This window comes from Panthera uncia (genome assembly GCF_023721935.1).
Source record: "Panthera uncia isolate 11264 chromosome A3 unlocalized genomic scaffold, Puncia_PCG_1.0 HiC_scaffold_11, whole genome shotgun sequence".
NCBI classification, from domain to species: domain Eukaryota; kingdom Metazoa; phylum Chordata; class Mammalia; order Carnivora; family Felidae; genus Panthera; species Panthera uncia.
Genome location: NW_026057578.1, coordinates 79,113,108 through 79,130,514, shown reverse-complemented (window position 1 = coordinate 79,130,514; position 17,407 = coordinate 79,113,108). Strand labels below are relative to the sequence as shown.

Sequence of the window (17,407 nt, the reverse complement as noted above, 5' to 3'; positions counted from 1 at the left end):
GTGTGTGTGTGTGTGTGTGTGTGTGTGTGTGTGTGTGTGTGTGTGTGAATTTCACCATGATTATATTTTCTAGGAATGATCACTTTTATGTAATTATTATATATAAATATAAAAGAGGTGGATTGAAAATTACATTAGAGATTAAAATAGCATTGCCGGGGTGCTGGGTGGCTCATTCGGTTAAGTGTCTGACTCTTGATCTGGCTCAGGTCATGATCTCATGGTTTGTGGGAACAAGCCCCATGTTGGGCTCTGTGCCTACAGTGCAGAGCCAACTTGGGATTCTCTCTCTCCCTCTCTCTGTCCCCCACCCCCCTCCCCAAATAGATAAACTTAAAAAAAAAGTAACATTACTTGTAATAAGTAAGAAAATGAGATTTCTTATGATTGAAATAGACTTAAGCAAATTTCTAGGCATGTATCTATTTCATATATTGAATTACACCACACAAATCATTGGAAAACCCCTTTGTTAACACTCTGTATCCAGAAAAATACCTGGTTATTTCTTGTACTTTTGTTTCTTCTTCTTAACTCAATTTCCTTTGATGAGTCAATTAGATTTTTTTGTTCTTGTCTTAACTACATTCACTTTTGTTTCTCTACCTTAACAGTTTAGTCAGGTATGGTTTCCCTCTATACTCAAATGTTTGCTGAATGAAGGAATAAATTACAGAAGACATGTTATCCTTCTTCTAGCACGTTATCTCTTAAAATGATCAGTGACTCTACACTCTGATTTAGAGTTCCCCAATGTAAAATTGCTTGACTATTTATAGCTCTCAGAGTTTCTCCAGAATTTATCCCATGGATTGGATTGGGGGCAGGATTGAGTGAGGTGTCGACGTGATGTCAATTTACTGGACCGCTAGGGGAGTGGCTTTACAATGCTTTAAATATTTGCTTCAGCCCTAGAATTCACTCCAGTGGTCCTAATACTTTGTTGCCTCTCTGGATTGTAGTATTCAGCACCTGCTGTCTCCCACATGTCTGCTAATGATTATGAAAATCAATCTTTGCTGCCTGTTCATGACTTAATTTTCAGATTGTGAATTAAACCTGTCACTCATTGTTGATTTTTTAGTACTCACCTGGCCTACTTTACTTTTCATTTTCTCCTCAGATGTGATGATAATCACATGGATTTGGGATGGGGGGAAGTTTTCTTAACCAATGAGAACATTGAAATCAATGGACTTGTTTGTGATCACTATTACAAAATAGCTCATTCACAATACTATATCAGTTCTTTAGTACTAGAGACCAAGTGTGCTGCTTTTCTCTTCTCTGGCATATTAAACTCTCTCTTCTAGGAAGCAGCCATCTATCCTAACCAAAACCTGCACTTCTTGCTGAGATGAGGTCTTCTACTTTATTTTATATATATATTCTACTAACATGTGTCTTCCTTACTCACTGTTGTATCCCTGTCTATATACTTGGATTATATAGGAGATGCATATTTTGACCTGGTGAATGGAATAAAACTCAGGTTCTTGTGGTTGTTTATGTTTTGTTTTGATTAATGGTATCATCTGATATAATTTTCTCTTTCTTTTCCCTTTTCTTTTCATTTCCATTTAAGTACTGAATCTAAGGTTAGAAGAAATCATTTGAAGAGCCACCTAAAGATTATAGGAATCATTTCCCAGTTTCTTAAAGAGAAAAGCTCTTTGGTATGAGCTTATTAAAATGAGAAGGAGAAATGATAAAAGGCAATGGAAAGAAACATGGACTGAGCAGAAATAATAAGGAAGATACTTCCTGTCTGGGAGGGTGTCTGAGAAAAGGACAAGTTTCATTTCCTGTTTTGCCTTAGTCATGTTGTACACAAAGAACAACATTAAAATTGGAACAATTTTGGGAAATCTCATGGGTCTTCTCATTGATTCATCATGTAGATCTATTCCCAAGCTCAGATCTATCTGCTTTATAGTGGTTTCCCTTTACTGCTGTCCTCTTTTTCATTTTCTGAGCTGTCAGAAATCTGCAACTCCTTGTAGTGGGATAGGACAGTATCTTAGTGCCCCTTTAACTTCTTGTCCTGCCAAATCTTACAAAGGCCATTTTCATTTTGGTGAGTTAAAAACAACCTTTTAGGGAAACAGGTGGAAACACTTTCCTGTCTGAACTGGAATATTCGTTTCTTGAACTTGAGACTATTTTTTCCTAATTCTGGTTATCTCCGTTACTCTACCCAGGAGTATCTTTGGCACCAGTACTTGGAAACTTTATGCTTTCCCACAGGTTGTTTTATAAAAATGCATTAATTAGCTTATTAATTTATCTATACTTTCTTATTTCAAAATCTGGTGTCAGAGATACCTCTAGGCCACAAGACATTTAGAGATAGGTAATGATGGACACACCTTGATCCTAATGAGTACCCAAACTAGGTTTCAGTAAGAGGGCTAATCTGATCTTTTAACAACTCTAAAGTTTGGAATGTCCCAAACCTCAGACCTTGGGCTTCTTTCTCTATCAACTTTTATTGATTGATTGATTGATTAAACAACAGATTTTTTTTTTCTTCTCACAGTTCTGGAGACTAGCATTCCAAGATCAAGGTGTTGTCAGGGTTGGTAAGGGTTTCTGGTAAGGCCTCTCTTCCTGCAGCTGTCTTCTTACTGTGTTGTCACATGGCCTTTCCTCTATGTGTGCACATGGAGAGAGGGAACTCTCTATTGTTTCTTCCTCTTCTTATGAAGATACCATAAGTTGTGGATTGGGGTGCCACCCATTTGACCTCTCTACTCCTTTTTTTAATTTTAAAAAATTTTTTAAATTTTTTAATTGTTTAAAATTTACATCCAAATCAGTTAGCATATAGTGCGATGATGATTTCAGGAGTAGAATCCAGTGATTTTTCCCCTACATATAACACGCAGTACTCATCCCAACGCATGTCCTCCTTAATGCCTCTTGCCTTAATCTCCCCACCCACAACCCCTCCAGCAATCCTCAGTATGTTCTCTATATTTAAGAGTCTCTTATGTTTTGTCCCCCTCCCTGTTTTTATATTATTTTTGCTTCCCTTCCCTTAGGTTCATCGGTTTTGTGTCTTAAATTCCACGTATGAGTGAAGTCATATGATATTTGTCTTTCTCTAACTGACTAATTTCACTTAGCACTCTAATTCCTCTACTCATTTTTTAAGAAGAGCTTGTCCAGTTCCATGACTTTTAATACTACCTAAATGACTAAATGACTCCCAAATATATATCTGCAGCCCCCACTTCACCTTAAACTTCAGACTCATTTCTAATTGTCTACTCAATATCTCTACTTTTATGTCCATAGACACCATAAACTAACATGTCCAAAACCAATTTCTTGATTCCCCCTGAATAGTGTCTCCTTGGGTGTTCCGTAACTCATTAAACCCAGTTGCTCAGCCCCCACATTTTTTAGTTTTTCTCTCGTATGCCACACCCAGTCCCTAAGCAATTCCTAGTTGATCCTCTTTAAAATATATCTCAAATCTGTCCACATATCATTTCTTGTAGCATTGCCATTTTAGCCCAGCCATCATCTTCTCTCTCTTGCAGTAGTTTCCTAAGGTCTCCTTGCTTATACTCTTGCCCAGCCAGACCCCTCTTTAAAACATAAGTTAGGGGCACCTAGGTGGCTCAGATGGTTAGGTTTCTGACTCTTGATTCAGCTCAGGTCATGATTTCAGGTCTTTGGATTCTCTCTCCACCTCCCTCTTTCTGCTCCCCTACCCCCTGTCAAAAATAAATACATAAGCTGTAAACAAAACAAAACAAAACATAAATTAGACCATAATTCTCTGCTGCTTAAAACCGAGTGATTTCTCATCGACCTAACCTGGCCCAACTACCTCTCTAATTTTAGCCTCTGTGAATATCACTGTCACTCACTTCCCTCTAGCTTCTCTGGCCTAGCTTTCTTCAGTCATCCTAGGCACATTCTGACCTTAGAGTTTTTGCATTTGCTGTTCTCTGCCTCAGACTCCTTTTCTCCAAATAATCTGTGTCTTGTTCAGTCACTTCATTTGTGTCTGTACTCAAATGTCATCTCGTCAGGTCTTTTTCTTAATTAGTCATTCTGCTCAAAACAGCATTCTTATAAAATCCCCATCCTTACTGTGCTTTATTTTTCTCTGTAATTCTTGCTGCTATTTGACATTATATCAAAATGTTTTGCCTATTTCCTGTGTCCACACTAGAACGCAACTCCCTGAGGGGAGGTAGGGAAAAGGTTTTGTCTGTTATATTCACTGCTGTATCTTCAGTATCTAGAACAGGGCCTAGCTCATACAAATACTAATACAGATTTGTGAAATGAATGAATGAATGAATGAATAAGTAGGCTGTGCCAGTCCTTGGAAGGAAAGATTCTGAAGGAATGCTGAAACTCACTGGGCAGGATTCGCAATTCCCAAATCACTGCTCCTATCTCCGTGTGGTGTGTACTGTAGCATATGCACGCTTTCTTCCTGTACCTGGACATTTCCCCTCTGAATCCTTTCCAGCCTAAATTCCTTCTTTTACCTACTCTCACAGGTTGTACTTTACGTCTCCATCCCACTAAAGTGGTCATATAGAATTAGTTTTATAAGATAGCAGATGCTCATACATAGAAATAGCAACTACCATTAGGAGATGAGGGCCAGTTCATGATAATGTTGCTGAGAGCAGAAAATAAGGAACAAGAAATTTGAGAGACTTGGGCAAATTAAATTCCAGATTTCTGGAGGAAGTTGCAAATATCTTGGAGACAATATCTTTATGAAACCATAGCAAATGGGAAAGGTGACAAAAGATTGTACTGGTGATAACTCACCTGGAGTCTAGTGTACCATGTCTAGTATTGAGTCCAATCTGGGTGCAAGATTTTCAGAAAGACAAAAGAATGTGCTCAGAGATTGCAAATAGTATAGTGAGCACACATCATATGAGTACTGGCTGAATAACAGTAACAGTAGTAATTGCAGGGGCTCCTGGGTGGCTCAGTTGGTTAAGCATCTGACTCTTGCTATAGGCTCAGGTCATGATCTCACTGTTTTGCAATAGGGATTCTCTCTCTCCCTCTCTCTCTGCCCCTCCCTGCTCATGCTCTCTTCCCTCTGCCCCCCCCCCTCTCGAAATAAATAAACTTCAAAAAATAGTAATAGTAATTGCAGACATTAATATGTGCCGGGCATTATTCTAAATACTACTTGTAAAAAGTTATTTAATGCTCTTCCTATGAAGTAGATATTACCTTTTCAGATGAGGTAATGAAGTTACAGAGAGGTTAAGCAACTCCCACAAGGTCACACAGCTAGTAAGAGGTAGAGCTAGTGCTGATTTCATTCTGATTTCGGAGTCCAGGCTTAACACTATGCTACTATCCTTTAGTATTTGAAAGTGTGCTATTGAAGAAAAACTTGGATTACTGTAGGAGTTCTTAGAAGGCATTATTAGCCTTTACCTCAAGCGTCACCACCTTCTCCTCAGTCTCTCCAGTCTCCCCTGTATGTACTCTTATAATAGGACCAGTAATAGCACTTTATTACATTTGTTTTCTTATATCTCTACCTCTATTAATCTATATTTCATCTATTTTGAGGATTATATTTTATTAACTTTTGAGCCACTAAATTCAGTTTAGTGCTTGGCATATAATCAACATTCAGGTTTGTTGAATGAAAAAAATGACCGAGTGATCTCTGAGTCGATTAGAACTGTCCAGTGGTAAGATAATGAGCTCCTGATCACTGGAAGTATTCAAGAATAGGCTGATCCTTGAAGGAATGCTGCAGAAGGAAAAGGAACTTATGGAAGTGGAAGATTAGACTAAGTTTCTTTTTAACTATGAATAATCAGATCCTATAATGAGTTAATTATGTTTTTTTTCTCCAAACATTTAATTAGCACTTACTCTGTGCCTGGCATTGTTTAAGCATTGAAGGTACAAAGATACAAGTGGCCTAGCTAGTACCCACAAGGAGCTAGTAGTCAGTGAATAATTAAGAAAAGAGATGCTCAAGAGTATAGGTTAAGGTTTTGGTAGATAAAAATACATTTAAAATGGCAGATTTTAGAGATGTTTTGAACAAATGGGGAAGGGAGAGAAAAAAGCTGTTACATAGGGGAGAACTGGAAATGAAAGATGACCCTAAAATTACCTGCTTGAGAAGGGAGAATTTAGAAATAAAGACCACGTGCTTTGTTGTTATTGGGGAATTCCCCAAAGGGAAATATCAGTGTTTTCCATCAAGGGATATTGCAGAGCTGGATGTAATTCAGTAGAGATTAATTAATTTCTGAATATTTTGAAATTCTTGGAACAAATGTTCTTCTCTTATTAGTCTCCCAAATGAATAAATATGATTACATCTTCCTTGTCCTTTGCACCCTGTAGGGGCATTGATGTTAAATGGACAGTCTATTAAGTCACGGGGGACCCTTCAGTTTCTTTTCTTATTCCTGTGCCTGGAATCTGTTAGGCAATGGGGAAGTAGTCGTCTTTCTTTATAATAACCTGGTCCCTTGTGCTGCTCATCTTTCACACATGTCTAAATATGTCTTGACACAGAAACATCCTTTCTAGCTGGGACATGATATCTAGGTAGGTGGGGAATTCCCCTGTTTTGTTTAAAATCATAGTTGTCTTTGAGTTTGGCTAGCATGTTCATGATTAGTTTACTGACAATTGGTTTTTTTCTTCTTATACCATATGCTATTCCATGATTCATCTGCTTTGAGTCTGTTGCCTTGAAGGTGAAACAATTTCTTCCAATGTTGATATTTCATAATCTCATAGATAACAAGCATACGCATATGCATAGTCCTTTCAGAAGTTTTAAACATTTGGAGATGAATGAATTATGTTGCCACAAATGGGAAGGAGCAATATAAAATCATAATGGCAATATCCAGTCATCTCTTGTTGGGGGGTTGGGTGAACCCTGATATTGATAAAGCCTGAGTACTTTACTGTGTTTATCTCTTCTTGAGGAATTGTTTGTGGTATGTATTATTTATTTACGAATTTTAAAGTTTAACATTTTATTTTAATTGCCTTGATTTACATGTATTTTAATATTTTATTTTATTTATTTTTTTTTTTTTAGCGTTTATTTATTTTTGAGACAGAGAGAGACAAAGCATGAATGGGGGAGGGTCAGAGAGAGGGAGACACAGAATCTGAAACAGGCTCCAGGCTCTGAGCTGTCAGCACAGAGCCCGACGCGGGGCTCGAACTCACGGACCACGAGATCATGACCTGGGCCGAAGTCGGCCGCTTAACCGACTGAGCCACCCAGGCGCCCCCCATGTATTTTAATATTTTAAACTGACAAGATCTTTATTTGTAGAAGTGGGGTTTAAAGTCCAAATAAATTGTAACATACACTGTCTGTATTCTAATGGTTGCATCTTTTCTATATTTAATGTCTAGGAACAACTATTTGGAAATCGTCTTTTAATTTCAGATATAAAAAGTAATCTTTCAAAATACTAATAGAACACATTATATTTCTGAATGCAGTGCAAAGCATTTATCTCTCCATGAGTATTTTCTAAATGTTTAGATGATTAGACTTCTAATAAACGTGAACTAAACTCAGTTTCTGCACATAGCTTTGACCAATGCACTTCTTGTGTTGTATCATTTAGCCACCTTTTCCTATTTACTCAGAATGGCAGTAATTGTTTTCGATGAAGAAAAACTCTTTATAATTTCATAGTATAAATGCTGTGTAAATGTCTGTATAATTTATACATTTGAAGAGAGATTTTTGAAAGACTAATGCTCAGTGTATCTTCCTCCCACTCTTCCTCTTTACCGGGTTTTAGCTCCTCTTTGGTTCAGGTGTGCTGGTGTCCCTAAGCCTCTCTGGGCCGCAGCTGGAGAAAGTAGTGATTGACAGAAGCCTGGTGGGGAAGCTCATCTCAGACTCCATCAGTGATGGTAATTACCCCCATGTGCAAGTCAATTGCCTACATTAACAGTGGGGCAGGAGAAATAGTATGTCAACAGGTACACTAATTATTACCACTGGGGACTTGCAAACACAAGTAATCTGCTTATAATAGCATAGTTACAACCCCTGGGACAAATACAAGTTTTGACTAATATTTAATACCAAAGTTTTTGTCAAGTGTTAGGCTCATATTCTGAGTATTTTTCAGTTTTTCCTTTAAAAATGTGAATGTATTTTCAAAATAGGGTATTTTTTTTTTTTTTGGTGTGTGTTTTCAAAATTAGCCCCCTATTGTTGACATTTCAAATATTTTTCATTTTCAAATGAATTTTGAAAAAAATAACTCAAATGTGTCAACACAATCACCAGTAAAAAAAAAATAAGTCTGTAATTTGGCTCGTAGGAAGATTCTTTGTTACCAAAGTCTATGAATACTAACTTTTGAGAGAATTTGGGCAGTATTTCTAAATATCAAAAACCAATGCCAAATATACAAAGCTGGATTCTTTTAAGTATAACACAACCAGTATGTAATTGCCACAAAGCACATAAAAAAAATTTTTAAGCCAATTATTGAAAAGGTAGGATACTGACATTTATTGAGCCCTGAAAGGCTCTATACTATACCAACCTACTTATTTAATTAAAAAAACAACTTTATATGGTATAATTATCTCCATTTTATAGATAAGGAAATTGAAGCTAAGATACTAAGGAACATGCCCATGAATGAGATACTAAGGAACAGCCTGAAAATAACCAAACTGAGATTTGAACCCAGGTTCTAGCTACAGAGCCCATTTTCTTTCTGTTATACTGTGCTGACTCCTGAGGTTTTAAGCTTATATTCTTTTATTGAAGGTAAAAAGGTTTAAGAAACAGGTTGCATTATCATTAGAAATTGAAAATTGTCAGTATCTTAAATTGAATAATCAGAACAAAGTGTGCACCAGTGGAAAGGACAGAGGTGAGAACACAGAAACCTTCCTTCTGCTATGTGCTCTCACTAGCTACCACTGAATGACTTAGACACAATTTCATCATCATAGAGGACAGCACTCGGCAGGATGGCTGTAATTAGCAACATTCCTGATAGTAATAAGCTGGGGGTAGGATTGTAAGTGTGCCATTTCCTCTTCCTTACAGGAACATGGTGCCAAGGAAGCTTCCGATGGAAAAAGTTCCATTTTCATGTCTAATAATTGACCCCTTTGTTGACACTACGAATAAAATAGTGGCTGTGATGATTTTGTCATGTTGATGCTCCTCTATAAGAAATAAAAGACTTCCAACACTATTCATGTCTCTGAGATATCTTTTTTTACTTGTTTCTTTTATTTATACCCCAAATAATACACTCTCATGAGACCATGATAACAATGTGATTTCTTGGCAGTTCTCCAGATTCTCCTGTAATTGTGTAGATATACTGTTGGTTGCTGCTTGCACAGCCAGGGGTGTGGAAGTGAAGAAAAATATATGAAACATTGTATAATTTCATTATGCTAGGAACAATATAAAATATTTCTCAAATTCCTATTATATGTTTTTATCAATAATTTTTAATATTAGTAGCCCTTTATATAACTTATGAATATTAATTGTCTACCTACTAGTGTGCATAGAAATAAAGCTGTAGAAATCTTTTTGCTAATCTTCATTATTAGATATTAACTTACATAATGTGCATGTTGAGTATAATATGCTTTGTTTTGTTCAGCTTGTATACCCTCAAAAAGAAAGTTCATTGATGAAAAATTTAAAATAAAAAAATACATAAGATTGGTGGAGAACACTGATCTATATCCCCTAAAAAAAAATTAGTTTGTTCTCAGATGATTTATATCATATAAATGCAGGATTAAAGGCTAAGCACAAAAAAATGTTTTCATCTTAGATTCAGTATGGAATAGTCTTTATTTTATGCTTTTCTAGCCCTAGTTCCAAATATATCTCATTTGGTGGTTGTCCCCAAACATCAGTGTATCATAAAATGGTCTCAGGATAAAAGGAAAAGTATCAAATCCATGCATCACTAGTTTGATGATTATTGTTTATTCATAGTATCTTTAATATCCTTGTAAAATAATGATATTTGGGAGACTAGTTATTTCAGTTGGTATTTATATTCTGAAAGTAGCTTTTTGTAATATTTCAGTGGAAAAAATTACTTCATTATCATTTTATTGTAACTTAGTATTTTACAGTATTTTATCAAATCTTTTTTTTTTTTCCTTAGCTCTTCTTACAGACAACTTTATCATCTTATCATTTTTGGCACAAAACAAACTATGTTTTATTCAGTTTACCAAGAAGATGGGTTCTCCTGATGTAAACAAAAGACTGGAAAAACTCTCAGCCTTGGATTATAAGGTAGAGATTTCAATTTATAGTCATTTTATTAATTATTAAGGTATGCTAGAGTATCACATGGGCTGATACTATGTTCAGTATTTTTGAACAGTTCTAGATTTCTGGAAAACCAGAATTAATTATATGATTAGGGTTGATTTATTAAAAATAGTGGCTCTCCTACCTTTTCTGTTTTAATCTCATTATAAGGGTCTAATAATGACATGTTTGGTACTTATGGAAATCATAGACACATAAGAAAGACAAATTACACATTTGAAAATGTTTTTCTTTCTAAGGATAGTATATACAGCATTCTCATTTTTCCCTAAGACCTCATATCATCTTTCTAGGCAAGGATAGCTACTTTGGCTTCCATTTCACAAGAAAAGAAAGAAGAAAGAAGGCACTTTCAAAGGTTAATAGAAAAGTGTAATAAACAAGGGGAGGAAAAATACCCACCCCCCCCACCCCCCACCCAGCTATAACTGGAGAAGAATGCAAAACGAATTCTCCTTCATATGTTAGTATCTCTCCCTTCACTAACTCCAGGTAATTTGTTTCCTTGTATCAGGGACTTTACATCTGTTAAGGAAGGATTTTTATTTTAAATGATGTGTTTAATATAAGTTTTGCCACATTACATTTTAACTGCTTGGAAGGCATACTCTCTGCTAGGATGAGTATCTAATACATTTTCCAGGCTGTTTCAGTTCAAGGCCTCTTTTCAGGAATGACTTGTGTTTGCAAGATTGATCCAGCCTCTGTGACGTGGATTTGAGACAGTTCACTGTTCACTGGGAACAGAACTGATATAAAGCTTCCTTAAAAAAGATGCACACTTATGCCATACCCAGAGTATCTATCCGTAATAACGGCAAAGATTTTTAGAAGTCAGCTTTATGGCTTGAAACTTTGTGTGTGTGTGTGTTTGAAAAAGTAGTATTTAAACTAACCTTTTGCCCTTTGGGATTATTTCTTATTGTGATTGAGATGATAGTGGTATGGGAAGGATTTAGTTTTATTTGGTGGAAACCTCTATTCTTATAAAAAATTTTTTTGACATGAGATAAAATATATTAAATGAGTTTTTCATTGTGGTAATAAACTAATTTGGTCATATTTGCCAATCTTGTGGAGCTTCTGTAGCATTTAATACTGATTTTCTTTACTTGGAAAATCAGTGGTACTCATGTATTCTATTTTGGTTAGTAAAAAAAACTGGTATTAGCACTCTTAATGGGATGCTATTTTCCAGGTTGGCTAATTGTAGATTTATTTGAAATGTTGTTTATTTACTAATACTGGTCTTTAAAATGTACCAATATGGAGTGAATAAATAAATAAATAAATAAATAAATAAATAAAACGCTCCAATGTGCATAAACTCAAACTATTTAAAATGTTTTCAGTGCTATTGTGTAAAATTTTTTATGACTAGTTCTCCATCTTAGATGTGATGGATAGCTTAGTACAGTCTTCTCAGCTGAAGGATCGTAGCTACCCATTAATGGGATCAGAGAGAAACTGCCAGGATGTCATCTTTTCTTATGAAGAGATGTGGAAAATAGACCTGGTATATGGACTCTTGCACCTTAAGTAAGGGAATTACTTGTTTGTTTATTCTTTATGCCTTTGGATTTGAGAATAACATGGGCACTCCATGTCTATGCATTGGACTATGCATGCAGGGAAGTAACCTGCTTCCCTTTGGAAGAGCCCATGGATTTCACTTTCTGGTTCAATGTTTAATATATATATATATATATATGTAATACTTAGTAAAAACTGCCATTTGTCTTTTGGAAGAATAATTTAAGAAACTTGTTCACTTTACTTGCCCTATTGACCATCATGATAGAAAACTGATGCCATTAAAACTCACAGGAAACAGAAAATTTCAGATAACATACATTATGTGCACTATGAGGACTGAAAGTGCCAGTTTCTTGTTTTAACTCTATTTTTTCATCTAGAAATTCCTAAATAATGTGTGACATGGCAATAGGATGTCAAAATATTGTATGTATATTTATAAAGACCTAGCTATCCCATTGTGGTATTCCTCTCAAATAAGAAGATAAGTAGTCAAAATAATAATATTGAGAGCATAAATATAAGAATTTGCACTTCAAAGCATAAGGTACATCTGTGTTGTCTGTCATTGCCCATTTGGATTTTAAAACAAAGAAATAGTGTATTTATAATCCTGTTTTTCTTTACAGCTGTACCATAATTCTTTCAGATTGAAATAATTTTGGCAAAGAAAATTGCAGGGTAAATATCCTGAATCTACTGACCTTTAACAAGTTTTCCAGGCTACATTTAAAAAATCCAATTCAATTTATTTAACAGTGAAGGGACAGTGCAAGGAGTTAAATGTTTACCATGAGAGAACAACACTGGTAATTACTTTGATTTCAGTTCCTTTTGATGTGCATTCAGAGGATGAAGAGGTCAATAATATTATGGCCATGCAAATAGAAAAGGGTTCCTTTTGACCATATTAAAAAAAAATAGCAGAGGATTATTAAAGCATTAACCTTGATTTTAATGGCCTTGGTTGAGTGGTGAGATCACAATTTGGATGAGCCTGATTATTTACTAAATACAATACATAAATGCAACGGGTTCTTAACACCCATTGCACTCTGGCATTATCGCATTACTGCCATCCTTTGTTGCCTTGCAGACAGGAATATGAAAGCAATCTGTCATGTAGTGAGACTGGCTCCAGAAGCATTTCTCTGATAAGAAGACCCCCTGCCCTTTGCTAGTGTCTGGTCCAGTAGGCTTAGCCATGCGCTTAATCCCCAGAAAGTGGTTCGATTATTGCTGACCAGCAATGGCAAGATAGTTTTTTTTTTTTTCTTCCAAGCTATCAACCTTCCATTAATTCCTTAAGCAGAAATACGGTGCAATCTATATTTCCTTGGCATGTGTCACCCAGATGGTGCCGTGCTTATGTTTTCAAATAACCATGTTCCAAAATAACATAGTTTGAATAATAAATTCTACAAATCCTTCCTAAGAAAGAGAAGCATAATTCTCAGAAGCTGCATAAACTTTTACGCATGATGCTGTGGCTTATCCCTTTATGCAGAATATATGTGTATATGTCTCATATATTCTTTAAAGTGATATTTGCCTCAAGTTGTTTTTCCTTTTATTGTTGTCAGTCATTGTTAACATGTTATGTCTTAAACAGTAGTCAGATACTCTTGGTCAGCAGTACTGAACTTGTCATTTAATATAGCTGGTCTTAAATCCTATGTGTAGGTCGATGCTGTCAAGCAGCCATGACTGTACATTTTGGTATTGATTGGGATTGCTACAGCCAATTCCTCCCTAACTCACATTTCTCCTTTCCCTTTCCTCTGCTAAAAATGGGGAGAATTTTGAACATATGTCTTTTTTATATATGTGTCAAAAGAATTTGGTAAATTCTGACACCTCCTTAAGCACATGTTTAACATGCATATTTACTTGCATTTATCTACATTTACAGATGCTTTAATTTTTGTAATACATCGAGGATTTTGCATTAAAAAATGATTCTTATGTGCTTTTTTTTCTTAATCATTAGATTTCCTATTCTGAGATACCGGGCCCAGTAAACAGGACAGCAGACCGTCATCTAGCCATCAATTGTGTTCAAGATACAGTTGTTTGCTGGTGGCCGCTGGTCAGTGATGATGCTTGGCCTTGGGCCCCCATTTCTCCTGAGAAGGACAGAGCCAATCTGCTGCTCCTAGGTTATGCTCAAGGAAGACTGGAGGTAAATCTAAAGCAAACATATACATTTTATTGAAGAACAAATAAAATAGGATTATTAGTTTTTTTGATTCTGAAATAAAGATGAATACTTTTTTTAATGTATAATTTATTTTTCTAAATACTGAAAAAAGGAAAGTACATATAAAGTGGGATCCTTTAAAGTATCCTATCTGCAAGATAGACAGTTCCAGGGCTGGCCTGAGTCTCACAGTGATTAAGAACACAGGCTTCTGGGTTCAAATCCTAGCTCTGCCACTACCTAGCTCTTTGTCCTTGGGCAACTAATTAACCTGTGTGCACCATGGTTTTGTTATCTGAAAAATAGAGTTAACGAAGAAAAATAAGTTATGACATGCATTTAGAGCAGTATCTACATATGGTAAACTCTCAAACGCTGATCATTGTGTGATTCTTATTAATATCATTATTAGTACTGTCATTACGGCTTGCCTATAATTTCTTGCTTGCCAAAGTTATGTTATCAATCACCTTCTTTAAACTTCAGTTAAGGAATCAGTAAACATTAGTCAAATGTCTATTTGGTAGAAGACTGTGGAGCCAAACCATGGCTAAGGCAAGAATTTATCAGGAGGGCTGTAGAGCTATGGCCTTCTCATCTGGTATCCTGCCTCAGACAGGAGCACCAAAAGGGTTAATCTAGGAGGCGAGGACAGTATTCTACCCTGTCTATTCCTGCCAGTGGTTCTACCATCATTCATTATTGTGAACCTACAGGTAATTTCAACTTGTACCAGTACTTTGAGTATGGAATTTGTTTTTCTTTTTTATAACTTAACAAAAGCAACCCTCCTTTATTCTTTTTTAAGTTTTTGCCTGAGTAGAATATAGACAGTTCAGTTTACAGATGATTTGACTTACGATTCTTGACTTCACCAGGATGTGAAAGCAATTCACATTTAGTAGAAACCATACTTGGAATTTTGAATTTTGATCTTTTCTCAGTGTAGTGATAGGTGATAGGATCCTCTCTCATGATGCTGGACAGTGGCAGACAGCGCAGCTCCCAGACAGCCATGAGATCACAGCCACATACCCTTACAACCATTCTGTATCCATAAAACCATTCTGTTTTTTGCTTTCCGCACAGTATTCAGTAAATTACATGAGGCTGTGTGTTAGATGATTTTGCCCAATTGTAACCTAATGTGAATGTTCTGAGCGTGTCTAAGTAGTTGAGGCTAAGCTGTGAGGTCCAGTAGGTTAGGTGTATTAAATGCATTTTCAACTAAGGATATTTTCAACATATGATTGGTTTATTGGGACGTGAATCCATCCTAAGGCAAGGAATAACTGTAGTATACATCTATATTTTCTCTAAATTTATTACCATTTAGACTTTATGAAGTATTTCTCGGAGTTAGTATTCTGAGATACAATGAGCAAGTCCAGGTTTTTTCTGTCCCTACCTACTTTTTCTGGTGTTATAAACTTCCAGGCTATCTTTTAAGACTGTAGAGTCCTTTCTAATTAATTAATTTGCCTTTTTCTGGAACTTTTCCAATTTTGTTATAGTAACTAAAACTACTTATAATGCTTTAGGTGTGGATTTTGTGAGGCTAAGGAAGTGCTTTGTTCCTATTCATTGGCTTTTCATGCCTACTGTTTTATTGATCTTGGGTTCAGAAGCTAATTGAGTAAAAGAGTTCATCAAAATGACTGTAATAAAGCTAATTAGAATTCTAAATGTTCTGTCTTAGAATAAAGGTAAAAGTAATTTAGCTAAACTTTACACAAATTACCTGTATGTGAAATGAATGTACTACATGAAATTAGGAGTGCTTAAAGGGTATACATACGTTTTATATACCTCATCTCCTGGTGTCATCTAGATGATGTCCTTTGGAGTTAGACAAACTTGGTTTACCTGTTGGTCAGACGATATACATACTAACTGTCTGACATTAATCAAGCTTACTGCCTCTAAGCTTCTGCCTGCTTTTAGCTAATTTTGTGTTCTTTGGCCTTGGATAGATAGCCTGTCCTCTCAGACTTTAGTTGTCTGTTTTTAAAATGATAGATTTCAACCAGATAGATCACCTCTTTAGGTCTGTAATAGCTCTAAAAAGTGCTCATCTGGATTCTGCACAGGTCTGATTTAGCCATTGCTTGCTAAAATGCCTTTAGCATAACTAACAGCGTCAGCATTGAAAAGCCCACATTGACTGGCCCTGACCTACCTTTCCAATGTTACTTCCTTATGCAAACCTGTGTTCTAGCCAAGTGGTTTGTTTACTCACTGCCTTTATTTTTCACGTCCTGCCTATACACATTACACAAGGAAGAAAGGCCCTTCCTTCTGTTTCTACATCATTTGACAACTATTGAGCATGACCCTGAAGTAAACACTGTATTTCATTATAGGGAATATGAATACAAAAAATAACCCTGCCTGCAGGGATCTTAGTGTCCACCAATGAGAGACAAATATGAAAACATGTAAGTGCACTAAGGCATTAAATGATGCTGTGGATAGAGTATGTATGTGTATGCTATATAGTAGTAGCCAGTACAGAATGATTGATTCTACTTAGATAGTAAGGAAGAAACATTAAAGGGGCTTTACAATTTGCTCAAAAATGAGATTGGTAAGCAATTTTACTTTCTTTTACTCTCCTTTCTAAGTTCCATATGAAGGTTGTACTAGACCTATGGAATGATTTGGCTAGCTTTTTCTTTTTCTCATCTTTGAAACAGTACCAAAAGGAATTATCTGATGTTTGAGTGTTTGGTAAAACTCACATATGAAATTTGCCTGGGTGTGGTGTTTTAAAGGAAGGGTTGCTTATTTTTCAGGAATTCTGTTTTTTCCTTAATTTGTATTTCTGGAAAACTATCCATTTTATGTAACTTTTTAAATAGATTTTCATAAAGTTGTACATGATACACATGATTTTTTTGTTCAAATTTTTATTTAAATTCTAGTTAGTTAACATACAGTGTAGTATTAGTTTCAGGAGTAGAATTCAGTGTTCATCACTTACATACAACACCCAGTGCTCATCATAACAAGTGCCCTCCTTTAATACCCGTCAACCATCTAGCCCATCCCCCACCCACCTCCAGCCATCAAGCCTCAGTTTGTTCTCTGAGAGTCTCTCATGGTTTGTTTCCCTTTGTTTTTCTTTTCCCCAGCTCTTTTATATGTTCATGTGTTTTGTTTCTTAAATTCCACATACGAGTGAAATCATGTGGTATTTGTCTTTCTCTGACTGACTTATTTTGCATAGCATAATACACTGTTGCTCCATCCACGTTGCAAATGACAAGATTTCATTCTTTTTGATGGTTGAGTAGCATTCCATTATATATATATATATATATATA

At 35.7% G+C, this 17,407-nt stretch overlaps 1 protein-coding gene across 6 annotated transcripts in view; it reads left to right on the top strand.

The window, feature by feature from the left end:
• The window catches only part of WDPCP (WD repeat containing planar cell polarity effector), a 381,742-nt gene that overhangs the window by 114,022 nt on the left and 250,313 nt on the right, over window positions 1-17,407 (top strand). For 5 of the 6 annotated variants that reach the window (XM_049650302.1, XM_049650299.1, XM_049650297.1 and 2 more), the window contains exons 7-9: window positions 7,806-7,920; window positions 10,173-10,306; window positions 13,872-14,063. In XM_049650302.1, coding sequence (XP_049506259.1) covers window positions 7,806-7,920; window positions 10,173-10,306; window positions 13,872-14,063 — 441 coding nt within the window. The remainder of the gene's footprint in view (window positions 1-7,805; window positions 7,921-10,172; window positions 10,307-13,871; window positions 14,064-17,407) is intronic. The other variant, XM_049650301.1, reaches the window with a different exon arrangement.